General features: G+C 42.7%; 3 protein-coding genes across 3 annotated transcripts; 2 read left to right on the forward strand and 1 right to left on the reverse strand.

Moving 5' to 3' along the window:
* Positions 1–50: 50 nt before the first annotated feature.
* Positions 51–10,500, forward strand: grm6b (glutamate receptor, metabotropic 6b). Its single transcript, XM_088389351.1, has 11 exons — positions 51–542; positions 1,413–1,970; positions 4,336–4,552; positions 4,919–5,054; positions 5,500–5,654; positions 5,731–5,871; positions 5,954–6,154; positions 6,684–6,823; positions 6,947–7,570; positions 7,638–7,949; positions 9,440–10,500. The coding sequence occupies exons 2-11, from the start codon at positions 1,452–1,454 to the stop codon at positions 9,677–9,679; spliced, it is 2,685 nt and encodes an 894-aa protein (XP_088245477.1). The 5' UTR covers positions 51–542; positions 1,413–1,451; the 3' UTR covers positions 9,680–10,500.
* Positions 10,470–13,754, reverse strand: traip (TRAF-interacting protein). The gene is made up of 16 exons (XM_088389354.1): positions 13,597–13,754; positions 13,327–13,432; positions 13,187–13,244; positions 13,024–13,107; positions 12,909–12,948; positions 12,702–12,829; positions 12,515–12,609; positions 12,307–12,420; positions 12,092–12,179; positions 11,918–12,007; positions 11,756–11,844; positions 11,497–11,676; positions 11,359–11,398; positions 11,179–11,283; positions 11,036–11,086; positions 10,470–10,953 (listed from the first exon to the last, which is right to left on the reverse strand). Exons 2-16 carry the CDS (start codon positions 13,422–13,424, stop codon positions 10,846–10,848), a joined length of 1,368 nt encoding a protein of 455 aa, XP_088245480.1. The 5' UTR covers positions 13,425–13,432; positions 13,597–13,754; the 3' UTR covers positions 10,470–10,845.
* Positions 13,755–13,939: 185 nt separating this feature from the next.
* Positions 13,940–17,502, forward strand: mon1a (MON1 secretory trafficking family member A). The gene is made up of 6 exons (XM_088389353.1): positions 13,940–14,092; positions 14,564–14,715; positions 15,221–15,580; positions 15,686–16,451; positions 16,519–16,666; positions 16,755–17,502. The coding sequence occupies exons 2-6, from the start codon at positions 14,592–14,594 to the stop codon at positions 16,893–16,895; spliced, it is 1,539 nt and encodes a 512-aa protein (XP_088245479.1). The 5' UTR covers positions 13,940–14,092; positions 14,564–14,591; the 3' UTR covers positions 16,896–17,502.
* The last annotated feature ends 113 nt before the right edge of the window (positions 17,503–17,615 follow it).

Raw genomic sequence — 17,615 nt, forward strand, 5'->3', positions numbered from 1 at the left:
GGGAAGCGGGCTAGTCCACCCCGTGGCTTCTTCACAGACGCCTGCATGATAATCCCAATCTGTGGCCATTAGTGCACCCAGAGACTGACTGAGTGAGGAAGGAGTGGGTTCAGCGGAGCGAGTGAGATGAATAGAGGAGGAGGAGGAGGGTGGAGCACCAGCGCAGAGATGCGCACAGAAGGAAAAGAACGAGCGAGAGTATGAAAGAGCTTTTAAGGGATTTGGCGGTGATTTGTAGAATCTCACTGCTGTGATAGTGCACTTTTTTTCCTAACCCTGCCCTGCACTTTTCCTCGACTCTGCCATGATATCATTTCCTAAAGGCGGAAAATTCAGGCATTCATTTGGGGGTTTGGTGCATCACAATTCCAAGTTTTTAGTGCGTTCTTAGTTTTTGTTTTTGCGAGTGAGATGATAAAGAATCTATCTTTGGTGTGCAGAAGACTCCTTGCCTCTGAGATAGAATCGCGCTTTGAAAGAAATATGGATACGTGTGAGCCGTAAAATCAAGACTGGTCCACAAGGTGGTGAAGAATGGGCAGGTGAGTGATTTTTTTTTTTGTTTAATTTCACAATGTGATAGCATTTATGTAACCTTTAAGAGTTTTAGGGCCACAGATTTTTTTCCCCCAAAATGTGACGTAATGTTATTTTTGCCCAGAGTATTATGGACTTCTGTGAATGCAATTTAGAAATGTTTCAGTAGATGTTTCCAATTTTTGCAAAAATTTATCACATTTACTGTTATGTACTTTGCTGACGATAAAAGATATCTACTTGCTAAATGCAAGATGCACATTATCTGTGTTACAGACATTTAAAAAAATGTTATTTTGATTTAATAACCAACATTATGATCATCATAAAGCATGTTCTGCATTCACTACATACGTTCAATTACGGCACAATTAGCCAAACTGTCGCGTGCCCCCATCATGCTGAGCTATCAAGCATCATAGTACACTAATTTAAAATCATTAATTCCCAATGAATATATGATCTAATTCAAAATGTTTATTATAGTTGTTTGCGGTATATAGTAGCGCTGATGTTTGCAATATAAGAAATCCATTGCATACAACAAAAATAAATTTGTAGCATTATTACCTTTCTAGCAGTCTCAATGGAAATAAAAAACAAAATTATGATGCAGCTATATGAAATTTTAGATCTCAGCAGACTGCATCAGCGAAACTAATGGAGTGTCCAGTGAGTGTATTTACACAAAGAGTACTATATCTTAAATCCACAGGCGTTTACAGCCCTGTAAAGAAATAATAATCTGTCTGTAAGCCATATGGGACAAATAAACATGCGCAAGTAAGAAAGAGCGTATCAAGTGATGATGTCAGATATTGTCAAAGTGGAAAAAGCAGACGATGACAGGACCTTCATTGTGAATGACCTTGCAGGTGTCAAAGGTAGAAGGAGTACCTCGGCTGGTCAGCATCATGACATCAGAAGGCCTCTCATCCCATCCTTGCAGCTGGCTCGGAAAATTGTCCAGACTGCTGTGGATGCTGTTAGTGGGGACGCTTCCCAGTTTGCGGGCCCAGCAGGGCGTCCAGCCCCAGTCCCTCAAAATTGAGGGTGACATCACCCTCGGGGGGTTATTCCCAGTGCACTCCCGAGGGCCAGTGGGAGTGCCCTGCGGAGACATTAAACGAGAAAAGGGAATCCATCGCTTGGAAGCTATGCTGTATGCCCTGGACCAGATCAACAGTGACCCAGATCTGCTGCCCAACATCACACTGGGAGCCCGGATACTAGACACCTGCTCCAGAGATACCTACGCGCTGGAGCAATCACTGACTTTTGTCCAAGCCCTCATTCAAAAGGACACGTCCGACGTGCGCTGCTCCAACGGAGAGCCGCCGATCATCCCCAAACCAGAGAGGGTGGTTGGAGTCATCGGGGCATCCGGCAGCTCCGTATCCATCATGGTGGCCAACGTGCTCAGGCTTTTTTCGGTAAGATGTCTTCCACTTCTGGAGAAAGGTTTCTTATCCTTAAGTGTGCTGATATGAAATCCATTCCTTTCTAACCAGTCAAAAATTCAACTTCGCTGTGTTTGTTTATGGACTGTGTGTGACTAGAGTGTGAGACGGTTACACTTCTTGGATTATGATTGCTCCTGAATTTGTTTATTTATTTATGGCTGTTATTCAATCCATTATGAGCCGCATGGAATAACATGAAGGGACTGAATATAGCCCAGGGGCCCGATGATAGTCTTCAATTAGCCTAACTTCAGGCTATTTGGGCACCCTATTGTGGAGAAGGAGTCAAATCCAGCTTTGCTGGCATGTTGAGTTAACCTTGACCACCACCGGCTAATCTGTTTTGTAGCTTTTGTCCAGACAATCGACCTGCGATGATTACGCTGCTCGTAGTAACGTTCGGTCACAGCTGAGCCTAAATCCTGCATGCGTGATGTCATGTTGTCATCGAATTACCGCCACGCTATGGCTGCAAGATGAAAACAGACGGTTTCAAACGAGCAAAGTTTTAGAGACATCAAAGGGTAAAGTATATTTCTTCTCCTTCCCTGGGGCGACTTGCATTCTTTATGATGAGGATGCTCCCTGGGAGCCAAGGAGCGGCAGCTTGCATACAGGGCAGATGTTAACTACAGAATTATAGATCCCCAACCTCCACTAAGCCCCTCTCAGCAGCTCAGGACCCTGGGCTGAAAATAGAGCATCAGGCCAGAGGATGACATTGGTTCCAGGATAACAGCAACTTGCGGAGGAGTAGATTTAGCTAAATGGTGTGTTTCAGCCAACTGTCCATATGTGCTGCACTCTCTGCTGCACATGCTTCTCCGCTCACACACACTGTGATGTGCACTGAACATCTGCTCTGAAACGGAGGAGGAGGCGTCTCAACCAATACACACCACATTAGGGAAATTAAAAAAAAAAAGACTTCTATTATCATTAATGTCGTACGGCAAAGTGACTGAACTCTAAATAGCCTACAATTCATCTTTGAAATGAGACATATGAGGATTTTATGTTCTTTTGCAAATTATAAACCGCTTCTGGGAATTTTAAAAGGGTTATAGATTGTACAATTGATATTTTAATGGCTCACATTCAATCATGTTTAATCAAACAAGTGCATTTTTGTGAGCTGCTTCTTTTTGAAAATGCGTCTGCAAGTTTTGAATTTGCCTCACTGTGACATTACAGTGTGGCTAATTTAAATAACAATAACTTTTTCCTCTCCTGACGCAAATTAGCTAATGCCGGACGGAGTCTGCAGCATTACTACACATTAGCATTTGTTCAATGTGTTAGTGAAATTAGCTTTGGATACTCTTGAAGCTTGGGAGTAAAAAATGTGCTATAATTTTTGCTACTTGGGATATTTTGACAAAAGTCATTTTCAAAATAATCAAGACAAATGAGAATTTTTTCATGAAAACTGTTTAAAGTTGGGAAAGTTGAATTATCCTTTGATAAAATGTTCCGGGCAAAATACTCCAAGGATCGAGAATTACAGCAAACTCAACCCCTTTTGAAATTCTTGTTGGATTTATTCTGTTTGAGTCGGACACTTCTCACCTCTCCTCGACTACAAGTTGTACCAATAAGAATATAACAACTTGACAATACTGATACAACAACATGGAATTTGGAATCCATACTGTTGTGAAGCCAGTGACACTCGGCCGCTGTACTTGAGGAATTTTCATTCAGAAGTCTGCTCATCCCTTTCAGAAGGACATATGAGCAAGCTCGATGGGGTTAAACGCAAAGCAGCAAAGCGCACTCCAGAATTAAATATATTGTATGGCTTACAACTGAGAAATGCTAACCTTTTTCCAGTCCCTGATCTCTGTCTCTCCCTCTGTGCTTAACATAATTTGACTAAAAACCCTCTAATCCTTCCAGATAATCTGTGAAATGGTTCTCGCTCTCCTCTCTTCTTCTCCCTTCTCTACCCCTTGTGTCTACCTTCCTCTACGTGGCTTCGGAGCGTCCGCCGTTAAGCCAGGCGCAGGGAACGAGCGGCATTAGCTGGGTCAGAGTTTAAACGATGTAAAGACGGAGTACACCTCTGAATTAATCTTCTCATTTGTGTTCCCTCTCAAACAAATGCTTTCACAGCTGTGTCTTTATTTCACTCCTTTCTGAGAATGAATTAACAATGAGTTCTCTCCATGAACGTCCACTTTTGGGATGTTAATCCCCGTTCAGACAAATCCATCAATTTATGGACTGTACAATTTGAATCCATTCTTTATTGAACTAGCTAATGAGATCTCAAAAAGGTTTATGGACTTGAACAACAAGACACACAAGAAATGGATCCATCTGTGTGTTTCAGATTCCCCAAATCAGTTACGCCTCCACCGCCCCGGAGCTGAGCGATAATAGTCGATACGAGTTCTTTTCCCGTGTGGTACCTCCCGATTCTTACCAGGCCCAGGCCATGGTGGACATCGTGAAAGCTATGGGTTGGAACTACGTCTCAACATTAGCATCCGAGGGCAACTACGGAGAGAGTGGAGTTGATGCTTTCCTTCAGATATCCAGAGAAGCAGGTTGTTTTTCTGAGTCGACACTGCAGTCACATTAATATTAATTTAATATCCAGCACACAGAGTGAAGCCCCCGGCTCCTCAGATGTTACCAGGGTTCACGATACCTGATATCACTCACTCACGCACACGCACGGAATTATCTTATGCTAATATGAAACCTTAACATGTCCCTAGCAGCCATTAATCACACTGCTCATACTAAGATAAAAATATATTAAATCTAATCAGCAGAAGAACAATTACTTGTCATGTGAAGCCCGTATATTTCTTGATCGTATATTTTTTGTGTTTTTGTAGACAAATAGGTGTCATGTGATGCAGAGATGGGCACAAACAAAAATAACATATTGTATATGTGCAACACAGGGGGGCTGTGTATTGCACAGTCCATAAAAATTCCTCGAGAGCCCAGACCTGGGGAGTTTGAGAAGATCATCAAAAGGCTGATGGAGACATCCAACGCTCGCGGGGTCATCATCTTTGCCAATGAGGACGATATCAAGTGAGTGCAGCAGGAAACGGTCATCTTGATGGTGACGAGTTGCATTCTCAAGACCTTATGTGAAAGATGAAACTCGGTTCAAAAGAGCCAAATGATTTTAGACGATTTATATGCTCAGTAAAATAATTATGTCAGGAAAAACTAAATCAAAAACAAAGCACAATGCAAGAGAGATGGAGAGATTTTCATTTTGAACTCCATTATCAAGTCATGCTTTTAATTAGCTTTGAAGCAATGACTCGGAATTTATCTTAATTAAATCTTTCTTTTTTTTTTTGTCCGGAGCAATGTCTGTCTGATTAGTCCAGATTGCATCATCGGGGTGAGAAGATAAAGTGAATGCAAAATATTCAACATATTTCAATAGTTTCCATGCATCTTGTCTACTCACTCTCAAAGTAAGAAATGACTTTTGTCTTAAATCTGACTTTTTTTTTCCTTGCAGGCGAGTGTTGCAAGCTGCTAAAAAGGCCAATTTGACCGGCCACTTTCTATTTGTTGGATCCGACAGCTGGGGGGCCAAGAACTCCCCCATCCAAGACCAGGAGGAGGTGGCGGAGGGCGCCGTCACTATCTTGCCAAAAAGAGCCTCTATTGACGGTACGCCAAAGGAGAAATTGAATCTCTACCACAATTACAGAAATATAATGTTATCAATTTTGCAAAAACGATTCAGGATTTGACCAATACTTCACGACAAGATCTCTGGAAAACAACAGAAGGAACATTTGGTTTGCTGAATTTTGGGAGGACGACTTCAAGTGTAAACTAACGCGGCCTGGCATCAAATACGAAGCCGACAGAAGAAAATGTACAGGTAAATTCCACGTGACAGAAGTCATCGAGGTGAAGAATTCCAAATGTTGTTTACCTGATGTGACACGTCTGTGTTCTCCTAGGTGAAGAGAGAATAAGTCGAGACTCTGTGTATGAACAGGAGGGGAAGGTGCAGTTTGTGATCGACGCCGTTTACGCCATGGCTCACGCCTTACACAGTATGCACATGGACTTGTGTCCCGGTTCCATGGGCGTTTGTGAAAAGATGGACCCCGTGGAGGGACGCATGCTCCTCCAATACATTCGCTCTGTCAATTTCAATGGTACGATCTCAAAGTTGGCTTTTCTCTGACCCCTCTTGCGTAATGCGTGGTGGTGCTCATGAAAAAAACATTTGACTTTGGGTTTCTGTGAGGTTAAACTGAGCTTGGGTTGTGTCCGCTAATGTATGGCACTCGACTAAAACTAGAACATCCCTGCGGCTGCCTCCACGTTCAACACTTTTCATCATCGTTCATTAAAAAGTCACCTTTTGCAAAAAGGGAAAAAATGTTCTGTGAAAGCATATTCACTGCTCGCTTCTTGCAAGATGACCTTGGCTTGTATGGCATTTTTTATTTTTTTTTTCCTGATTGTTGGCCTACGGGCAACTGAAAGGAACGTCCAATCATGTTACAGCACCGGAGGAAAGTGTAGTGAAAGACCATTGAAGTGCATGAGAGCCTTCACTAAAGCACATCATGCACTTAGCTTTGGCAGTATGGCATTAGGGGCATTCAAAAGATCGCTTGTGCTGAGTTTGTTTACCTACGTATTTTAAAAGCCATTCAAACACTGCTTTCCGTCCAACAGGAAGTGCGGGAACCGGTGTGATGTTCAACGAGAATGGAGACGCACCTGGACGATATGATATCTTCCAGTATCAGCTTTCCAATGTCTCCAACCCTGGCTATAAGGATATTGGACAATGGACAAACCACCTGCGACTCAACGTAAGATGTGTTTTAGCAAACTCATTCGCTGACAACGATGAAAGCAGTCTAAACAACGAGAAATTGCGAAGAGCTCAGTTTGAGCGCATGACAATAACAATACTACGTGTGCTCCTCTCATAGCTGGAGGAGATGCAATGGTCAGGCGGTGCCCGCAAGATCCCCGATTCCGTCTGCAGCTTCCCGTGCGAATCGGGTGAGAGGATGAAGATGGTGAAGGGCGTTCCTTGCTGCTGGCATTGTGAGCTCTGTGACGGCTACCAGTATCTCCTGGACGAGTTCAGCTGTGACATGTGCCCGTTCGACATGCGACCCCTGAAAAACCGTACGGGGTGCCGGCCCACGCCTATCATCAAGCTGGAGTGGAGCTCCCCCTGGGCCATCATCCCCGTCTTCCTGGCAATTTTGGGCATCCTGGCCACCACGGGGGTCATCGGCACGTTCATCCGCTTCAACGACACCCCTATCGTCCGAGCCTCCGGCAGAGAGCTCAGCTATGTGCTGCTGACGGGCATCTTCCTCATTTACCTGATTACCTTTCTGATGATCGCCGAGCCCAGCGTCGCGGTTTGCGCCTTCCGCAGGCTGCTTCTGGGGCTTGGCATGTGCATCAGCTATGCCGCCATGCTGACCAAAACCAACCGGATCTACCGCATCTTTGAACAGGGCAAGAAGTCGGTCACACCGCCAAAGTTCATCAGTCCTACTTCTCAGCTCATTATCACCTTCATTCTTATCTCAGTGCAGGTAGACGCGAGCCGGTTCGACTCACATTTAGCTCGGGTTCAAACGAATCACAGCGCTTTCTCTCCAGGTACTCGGTGTGTTCGTTTGGTTCGGCGTGGTGCCCCCGCACACCATCATCGACTACGAAGAGCAGAAGCCTCCAAATCCTGAGTTTGCCCGAGGGGTTCTCAAGTGCGACATGTCCGATCTGTCTCTCATCCTGTGTCTGAGCTACAGTATCGTTCTGATGATCACCTGTACGGTGTACGCCATCAAGAGCAGAGGAGTTCCCGAGACGTTCAATGAAGCCAAGCCCATCGGCTTCACCATGTACACCACCTGCATCATCTGGCTGGCCTTTGTGCCCATCTTCTTTGGCACTGCGCAATCTACTGAGAAGGTACTTTCCAGTCCTGTTTGGGGTTTTCAATTCTTGGTTTTGGTCATTTTGGTCACTTGGGTGTCTTGTTTATGGAAATGGGTTCCTACTACCAGTTACTTTGTTTCTCATTTTGGGCATTGAGAGGTTAGTTTAATCATCAATCCCAATACTTTGTTTGATTTTTGTTTTTTTTTAAGAGCATGTGTGCCTCGCCTTATTGAAAATAATATAACAAATAGAGTAAAAACAGATGAGAAGCAAAGGCGATGGGGGTAGGGCAAGTCTAAAATCCTTAAAGTAAAAAGCTTAATGTGGCTTAATGTCCAGAAACCGTGATCACATTTATGGACGCAAAGTGTTTCCTTCGCCACAGAAAAAAACGTAATGTCGCTTGATGGCAGAAAACTGCCATCAATGGAAAATGATGACACGCACACACTGTGTAATGAAATCCTTCAAATGATCCGCATGAAACCCAAGTTGGTCGTCTCGTACTATTTTCTTCCCATTCCACTTACCGGACATCCTGGCATCCTTTTACTGAGAGGCAGCATTTCTATTGTCACAAAGAAGACAACTTGGGGAAAATATCAAAAAAAAAAAAGAAGAAGACTAATAAAGAGATGTATTATCAACCAGTGAGGCCTGAACAATTCAAGCCTGTGGTGCTTTCAAAATCTTTTCACCTCTTTGAAATGGGAATAAAGAGACATACGAAAGAGAGGACAGAAAGGAAATAGGTCAGATGAACTGAGGGATGGACACAAACCCTTTTGAATCACAACCCATTCAATAAATCATCACTCAAATAAGGGTTCTAAATATAGACTTTTGAGCATCCCATGAAAATATTATTTATCCTCTCTACATGTGCAGGATCACGTGCAGGCTGGCCTCTACTTGCTGTCTATTCACATCTGGAGGCACCATTCCGTTGACGATTTCTAAAGCAATGCATCAAGCTTGCCTTGGGCCATAAGCACATAAATCCAATCCATACTTCACTACAGCTCCTTTCAGAAATCAGGTGTGGGGGGTGGGTCATTGAGTGACTGATAAAAAGCATGAGTTGATAAAAAAAAAAAAAACATTCCGAAGGGATACTGCTGAAGATGTGTGCCCAGTAGTGTAGCATTTATGACTTATTCATGCCACAAATATATCTTATTTATGGCACATGTGTGTTGTTTTATTTATCAGCAGTACAGTTCACTTGAATAATGAGTTTATAATTCATCTGTGTCAATCTCAGGGGAAGTCAACTTTTATTATTGGCTTGGCGAGAGCAACTGAGAATTGATGTCAGTCAAGGGCTCTATAAAGACTCCTTATTGTACATACACTAAAAATAAATTTGTGGGTTCCGTATTGCTGTTTCCGCCTAAGGATCTTATTTACTGTAATTATTACTCCTGCATTTGCATAAGTTAGTAATCCCTTATATGTTCTTGGGTGTACCTAAATTATGCATGGCCAGATTTTTGATCTGCTCCTGTTTCCTTTCCAAGATGTTCATCCAGACCACCACTCTGACAGTGTCCATGAGCCTGAGTGCCACCGTGTCGCTGGGTATGCTCTACATCCCCAAAGTCTACGTGATCATCTTCCACCCGGAGCAGAACGTACAGAAGCGAAAGCGTAGTTTCAAAGCCGTGGCGCAGGCGGCCACCGTGTCGACGCACCTGTCGCAGAAATCCAACGACAAACAGAACGGCGAGTCCAAGATTGAGCCAGACAGATCACAGTAAAGGAGACTCAAGTGAGACAATTGATTCATCACGTGACATCACAAGCGCCCTTATTGACACTATCAGCAAAATGAAACAAAAAAAGCATTTATCTGGTAAGTTACTTCCCTCTTCTTGTTATCACCAGCAATGTTCCTGGATTTCTTTCTTCTGTCGCTATTTGACTCTCCACCAATGCATAAATGGACATCAAACTCACCATAATGGAAATGATAAACTAAAATTTGAGATTTTAACATTTTGAGATTTCTAAAGGCATGCACTCAACTCATTTTCAGTGCAAAATTCTTAAGCACGAGAAAGAATTCTCATTTACCGCCATCAAGAAGGTATTGTTGCTCGTAAACCTGCCCTGGAAAATACTGTCTAGGAAAAAAAATAAGATGTCTGGTGACCTTTCTTCCACAGAAAAATGAAGCCTACTGTGGAAGTCTCTTGGGGTTGACGAGGCGTATTATTTTCTGGTTGCACTGCATGGATTTCAGTGTTATTAAGCTTTAGGCCTCTGTTTGTTCAAAAAGGGCTGGGGTGAGGATTGATTGCACTAAAAGTTGTTTGGAAAATACACAGCATATTCATCTTTGAAAATTATTAACGCATTCAATGTTCCGTTATAATTGCAACGATATTTTGAACACAACCTGTAAGCGTTCACATTGTTGTGAAATGGCGTTTTGTAAAACATCCGAGTTTGCTGTGCAATGCAGCACTTGCAGCGTCCTCTGCGGTAAAAAGTGTTTATAGCGCCCTCTGCTGGAGAAAACCCCACTGAAGCACGACCAAGGGTAAACACATTAATAAAAATAGTCTTTATTATTGAAGTTGGTCTACAGTTCCTGTTGACATCTAATTTTGGAAAACCATGATTCATTACAACACAGAAGATATGAAATAAGTGCAAAAAGACCATATTTTAATATTAACTGAAATAGTTTTGATGACCACGATGCATTCACTGATATTTGAAATATGAAATAGTCACGGCAACAAAATTTTTAAGTATTTACACACACACACACACGGAAATTTGCTTTCACAAAAAAAGAAAAAATTACATGAAGCGGTCAGCCACCTAACTGCTTTTACATTTTTTGTTATTCATCCCATTTTGGGATGAATAGAAAGAACCCTGTCAAACATTTCACATTGCATTGATTTGTGATTTGTCACTCAAGGTAGTTGTCCATTGTCAGGCACGGTGCTGTCTTTCCTGTCGGCCTAATCACCTTTTTTCTTCGAGCTTTCATGAGTGGGCGAATCACTGCCAACGGAGACTGTGGAAGAGGTTCAGGTTAAGGAACGTTGCCGTTCACTTTAGAGATTAAACGTGCCGGACGATACAGAGCAAATGGATACAGGTTGGATGAATGTAGTTCGTCCTCCTAATCCATCATAACCACTTTTCACCTGAAATGAGAAGCACTTTCATTGACTTAACAACCTTAAACTAAATCCAATTGAATGTAAAGATATTCAAAATGAAAGGCAGGTTCACATACCGTTCCAAACGTCCTCTGAGGTTCATGCATGTTACCAAAAGCCTTTCTTCGGAAAAGCAGAGAATTCCTAAAAAGAGGATCCACGGCTCCATCCTCCTCTCGGGCCTAAGAGACAAAAGTCCTGAGTGAAAAATACTTGCGATTTGGAAGCAGACCTTGCGAAGCGTTTCTTCACGATACCTTGCTTGATATCCTTTCATTGTGTTTAGAAACCAACGCCCTGATAAATTTAAACAATTAGTACTTATTACATATTTAATCTTGAGTTGAAGACAAAATAACACACTTTGAGTACACAACTCTGCAGAAAATACTTACGGCTGATGTTCTAAACGCATCTTCTTTGTTGGAGTCTTTGCTGGTTTCTTGGTTGGAGTCTTTGCTGGTCTCTTAGCGGCGCAATCGGGTGTCATTAAATCATAAGTTAAATTGAGGTCAATATCGTCGCCATCTATAGGCTGATGGAGGTGCGGCTGTTTGAGATCTATCGGCGCGGGGCTGGAATGCGGAAAAAGGAAAAGCCTGGTGAGCAGAATTGGTCAAATTGAACTGTATGGTGTATTGTATTGGAATTTACCTCTCAAAGACGAGCCGACTGAGCATCTCATTTGTCCTCGTTGGGGTGCTCAGAGATTTCTGAAGAAACTCCACCTTCTTCTTCAAACTCTATGGAAAGACAGATATGCGGGTGGGTTCCTCTGACCCCGAGTGCCCAAATGATCGTGTTGCTGCGCCTTACAGATATCTCTTTGTCAGCATTGACTAGATCGTTTTGCAGAGACTTCATGTCCTCTTTTGTTCGGGTCACTTCAACAGAGGCCTTTTGGAACTAAATGGCACAGAAAATATTGCTGAAACAGCGCAACGACAAACGAAAATGTGCATGATTAGCGACTTGCTAAATGGATGTCACCTTGCTGTTGGAGGTGACCACGTCTTTCCTCAGCTTCTCGCACATGTCATTAGAAGACTTCAAGTTTCCCTTTAACCTGTCAAACTCTCTAAAAAGAAAGCAGGCAATCACGACAGTCATCAAATTTGTACGCTGTGTGGTTTAAGTGACAATTCCGATTTATAGCACTTGGACCTGCAGCCTCAGAAAGATCACAGTCTTGGAGTCATACATACTTTTTGAGAGAAATGCAGAAGATTGAGAGCTGCTCCACAGCAGCCTGACTCACACCCATGTCTGTAATCATGGACTCCACCTCAGTTCTTTGGCCCTGTAACAAAACAGCCATGCTGGACACACAGCAGGATTGTAAGCAAAGACTTTGGTGGTCCAAAGAAGAACGCAGAACAATTACTCAAGACAACCGAATTTTAGTGCAGTTACTTTTCATAGGTTTTTATTTTGGTCCTCAGTCTACGGGTCTCGTCCTTGGCAGCCTGAGCATCCAGATGTTGAGTCTCCAGGTAAGTCATTTGTTTCTGTGCAGTAATAATAACAAAGTCAAAATGTGGACAATGTGGGATAGACTTCTGAAACTAAGACCAATTCAAATAATGAACAGATTGCATACTTTGAGAGCAGAACACAACGTGCCCTTTTCTAAAAGTTCTTTCCGCGCGCTGTCCAAGTCTCTCCTCTGTATTTCCACAGTGTTCTTCAAATCAACCAGTGTTTTCTGTTTGTCCCGACAGTCTCTCTCTTTAAAAAAAACATCAAACATTTATTTCATTGACTGGGAGTCATTGTTTAACAGAAACAATCATAAAAAAAAGTTTACCTTTTAAGCTTAAAGCAGCCTTCAGCCTATGAAGCTCATCCTGAGAAGATGAAGTGCACAGTGACTATATGACTCAATGCTTTAGTGCAAATCTTGAAATGTAATTTGGAGGTACCGCCAAGCTCTCTGGATTTGCTGAACGGGCTTCCTCGGAACCACTATCAAAATAGAGCTTGTAGATAATTTGCCGGGTGCTGGCCTATGCACAGAAGATTAAATCTTTTGAGTTGAGATCAGCATTGGTGAGAAAAGTAATAGTGCAGTGATGTATAAATGACCTGTTTCCGACACGTTGGGCATGTTTTGGTCGGGGCTGATTGAAACCATTGAAGGAGGCTAGTAGATGAGGGAAATAAAAGAAATTATACAACCAAAACAAATTAAAATACGCAGTTTTCATTCAATTTGATGACTTTACCAGGTACTGTGGAACGTGTGTCCGCAGTTGATGGCAGCAACATCTTTGGAGTTGTCCAATAATTCGCAGCAAATTGTGCAAAATGCACGAATAGGCATCTTAATTCCTGTTATGAACGCAGTAACATAAAAGTGTATTACACAAATATTTCCGGCATGGCATAAAATGGTTGAACGTGAGCCACAATGGGTAGTTAACAATAACAAGTAGCCTCAACAGAGTAGAAATACCATCAAAATCACTGTATAGTCTGTTGTAATAAATACATACCGTGGGTTATTTTAAATGTGTCGTGTGAATTTATAATCAGGACTCAGTTAAATTGCAGTTAGCGATGAAGATTTTCGATTATTTTAATTCACGATCTCTCGCCGCCATACTTTCAAATACTAAACTAGCCCCGCCCATATGTTGCGTTAACTGTCCGAGTTCAGGCTCGGTTTTTACGCTGTTAGCTTTCGGAAAGCTCTTTTTTACTTCTTGTTTTTACTTGCTGAATTATCCCTATAACACACGACAGTTTTATTTTTCGTGATTTAACTACTGTTTTAATTAATCTGTTTTTATTTTAATCAGTGGTTGGGAAGAGTTCGCAGGCGATTCTTCTTAGGTCTCAAAGTGGGGAGAACTTCATATCCCACAATTTCACTTCCGCATCCGTGCTGGCCAAAAATGTATCTACGGTTGACAACCAGGAAGAAGAAGGAGAAGGGACGATTCCTCGGAGAGCAGTGTCCATAGCTGGTGACAGTTCTGGAAATGAAAGGTGGTTATTTGTTTCTTGCATAAAACCGTCAAGGCTTAATTCGCCCATCCGATCGAAAGTCGGTTGTCAAGTTAGTCGTGTTTCTGCTCGAGTATGTCTGACGTCTTTCGCGTATACAACGTGAATTATGGAAACCGATCAAGACAGCGTAAACACAAAAATGACATCTTTATTAATGGAATTTCCAAGTACCCTAGTTTTGATAGTACGTTCAATTTTACTTTGAAAATCGACATTGGAAAGTTCACAAAATATTACAAATCCACGATGACAAGTAGATTTAATTTGATGTCACACTGAGATGTGTTATAATGCCGTTCTGTAATATTTTCCCTATAATGTAAAGTAGCCAACAATTATCCCAACAGGTAAATGCATTTATTATTCCAATACAAAATCACAAGTGCCTAATGATATGCAAATAAATGTGAATTTGGCCATAATGTATTTTGCGTGTGTACTTTCTCCTAGGTGTGTGTATGTGCTCGCTGTAATAGTGATGGATGGAGAACGCCAAAGACCGTCTGTGCCATGGGAGAATGGTACCCTCACACCTGGGCACCATCTTTGTATTGAGAGAGCTGACAGTCCTACACCAGGTTTGGTGGAGGGAACAGAACCAGGTGAGGCTCTCCAAATTCAACCACAAATCAATCTGCAATCCATTCACTCCATTTCATCATCTCAAGAGTTCGGAAGATGCCTGTTGTAACATTGGTGATATTCAGTTGTTTCTGCAGGTTCCCAATATTATGCATGCTCAGTTTCAAACGGACTTTACGGGAGCGACTAATGGAACAACAAAGTCATCGTTGGTTAATGATAGCATTCAAGTTTCCACCAGTACTTTTCTGACTTTGTCTGCTAGGAAAAAGTAGCCAGTGTGCTCTGCTGTGTGACGAAACATGCATACAGAATAACATTGTCACTTATTAACCTCACTTTGGTGTGAAAGTGATTGCATGAATTTTGCCACGAATTCTTCAACTACTCCAACTTTTACCCTTGTTGTGTCTTTTATCCTCTTTGTTATCTTTATAGAGTTTGTTGTTTTCTTTTAAACTTTCTGTCTTGCTCATTCCATCATACACTTAACACATTGTGAATGAACATGATCGGTTCACACAGGTGCAGGTCAGAAAAGTGCCATGTTTGTCCACGGGCAGTCCTTTGAAGATCTGACCGCAGAGGCCGAAGAGGCTCGCAGGGAGGCCGAGATGCTCAAATCCCAAGAGTGTGGTGAGGGCATCAGAGCGCTTGTGAAAGAGCAACACAAAAGTCCTTCAGACTGCAGGACCAAAGAGGAAGATGTGTTCAGCGAGGCATGGAGGAGCCACAAGAAGCACATGTTTGTGCTGAGCGAGGCAGGAAAGCCAATTTACAGCCGCTACGGCACAGAAGAGGCCCTGTCCAGCACCATGGGAGTCATGATGGCCCTCGTATCTTTTGTTGAGGCCGAGAACAATGTCATCCGCTCCATCCATGCAGGTTAGAACACACTTCACCTCGAAAAAGTCATAATTAGTTTGAATAGGAAAGAAAGTGCATGCCAAAGAAAGGACACCTTTGTTAAATGAACATCTCTTTTCTCAGATGGTTGCAAAGTGGTTTTCCTCACCAAGAGTCCACTGGTCCTGGTGGGCGTGTCCCGCACGTGTCTGTCAGACAAAGAGCTGCTGAGAGAGCTGCAGTATGTCTACTATCAGATTGTCAGCCTGCTCACCCTCACCCAGCTCAACCACATCTTCCAACACAAGCAGAACTATGACTTGCGTCGCTTGCTGGCCGGCTCCGAGTACCTCACCGATAACCTTCTGTATCGGCTGGACCGCGACCCGGGCCTGCTGCTCAGCGCCGTCACCTGCCTGCCGCTGCCCAGCTCGTCCCGGGACGTCATCTCATCCAGTCTACAGGCGGCCAAATCCAAAAATCTCGTCTTCTCCATTCTTCTGGCCGGAGACCGCCTGGTTACTCTGGTTCGGAAAAAGGACCAGTTCCTACACCACATAGACTTGCACTTGGTCTTTAACCTGGTTGGCTCCTCTTCATCGTTTCGAGAGGGAGAAGGCTGGACGCCTATCTGTCTGCCAAAGTTCAACACCGCGGGATTTTTCCATGCTCACATTTCCTATTTGGAACCTGCTTCGGAGCTGTGCCTTATCCTGGTCTCAACTGACCGAGAGGACTTTTTCAACATGTCTGACTGCAAGCAAAAGTTTCTCGACAGGCTGAATAAGCGCAGTGCTTATCAAGCCCTGAAGGAGGCGCTCAAGTCTCGCAGCTATTCGGTGGATCAAGTGGGCATTCCTGAACTCAGGCACTTCATGTACAAATCAAAGAGCTCTGGGCTGTATACCAGGTGGGAAGCTTTATATTTCACTCTGGGTTTCAAATCAATCAAAGTTAATCTGATTTTCTGCCTCCAGTCCAGAGTTTCCTTTGTTGTACCAGTCCGAGGAAGAGCAGGAGAGACTCATGGCTTCGTACCAGGACCTTCACAGTTACGTGCACCATCCGACACGACCCGTACGCTCCTTCTACCGCTGTGGTGAAACTGAAAACATGATGGCATGGGTGAGTGTTGGTGTTTTCGATCACTGGATTAAATAGAATTTCTTTTCAAAGGTGAAGTTTACTCATGCAGTTTGTTCCCCCCCCGCAGGTGACTAGTGGCTTTGAGCTTTACCTGTGCTTCAGTCCCCTGGGCACAAAGGCGTTGGCCATTTCTGCTGTCAACAAACTACTGAAATGGATTAGGAAGGAGGAGGATCGACTCTTCATCCTGAGTCATTTAACGTACTGACGTTTCTCCGTGTAAAGCCTGAACATGTTGATTCGGGTTTATGCCTAAATTCAGTATCAAAGCTATGCACGCCTAGTTGCCATTAAATTAACGGTAAAAGCAGGTATATGGCTGAAATTTTTTTTTAAAGCCATATCTTATTTTTATTACTTTTAGTATGGTTGAGAACTGTTCGTAGCATCCACAACACACCTTACATGACTTACAAAAGTTTTTAACTTGAACTCCACATCAGTGATAACTGAATTCTTCTATTGTAACGATGAATAACTGCATTCCTGTTTTTGTTTTGCATATGATGACCGTTAATTGGGACGACCATGATCATACTTACATTATGGTATGTTCAGGCATGAAATGACACTTCACAGAAATGTCATGGATCACAGTTGTGGGTTGTATGAACTGTAAGGTCGTCAGCTTCTTCTGTGTTTTAATTAGAATACCATTGCACTTACGTATCGATGAAAATGCTTTAATCAGTTTGCATTTGAGTAAACTTAATCTCTTTTGGTCCACATTTTTTGCCTTAACTGATGGCAATTAAATGATTTAGGACCGTAAATTAAAAAAAAATACTGTGTATAAATAAAAGTATTAAACAGTGCATCTTTCTGTCTGTTTTACATTACAAGAAAATATAACACTAAAACTTTAGTTACCAACATTGGTATCTCTTATTTTTTTAGTGCTTTAGTACCATCAGCTTTGAGTTATGCG

This window comes from Syngnathus floridae, chromosome 11, assembly GCF_059516105.1.
Source record: "Syngnathus floridae isolate MCC-2025c chromosome 11, RoL_Sflo_1.0, whole genome shotgun sequence".
NCBI classification, from domain to species: Eukaryota; Metazoa; Chordata; class Actinopteri; order Syngnathiformes; family Syngnathidae; genus Syngnathus; species Syngnathus floridae.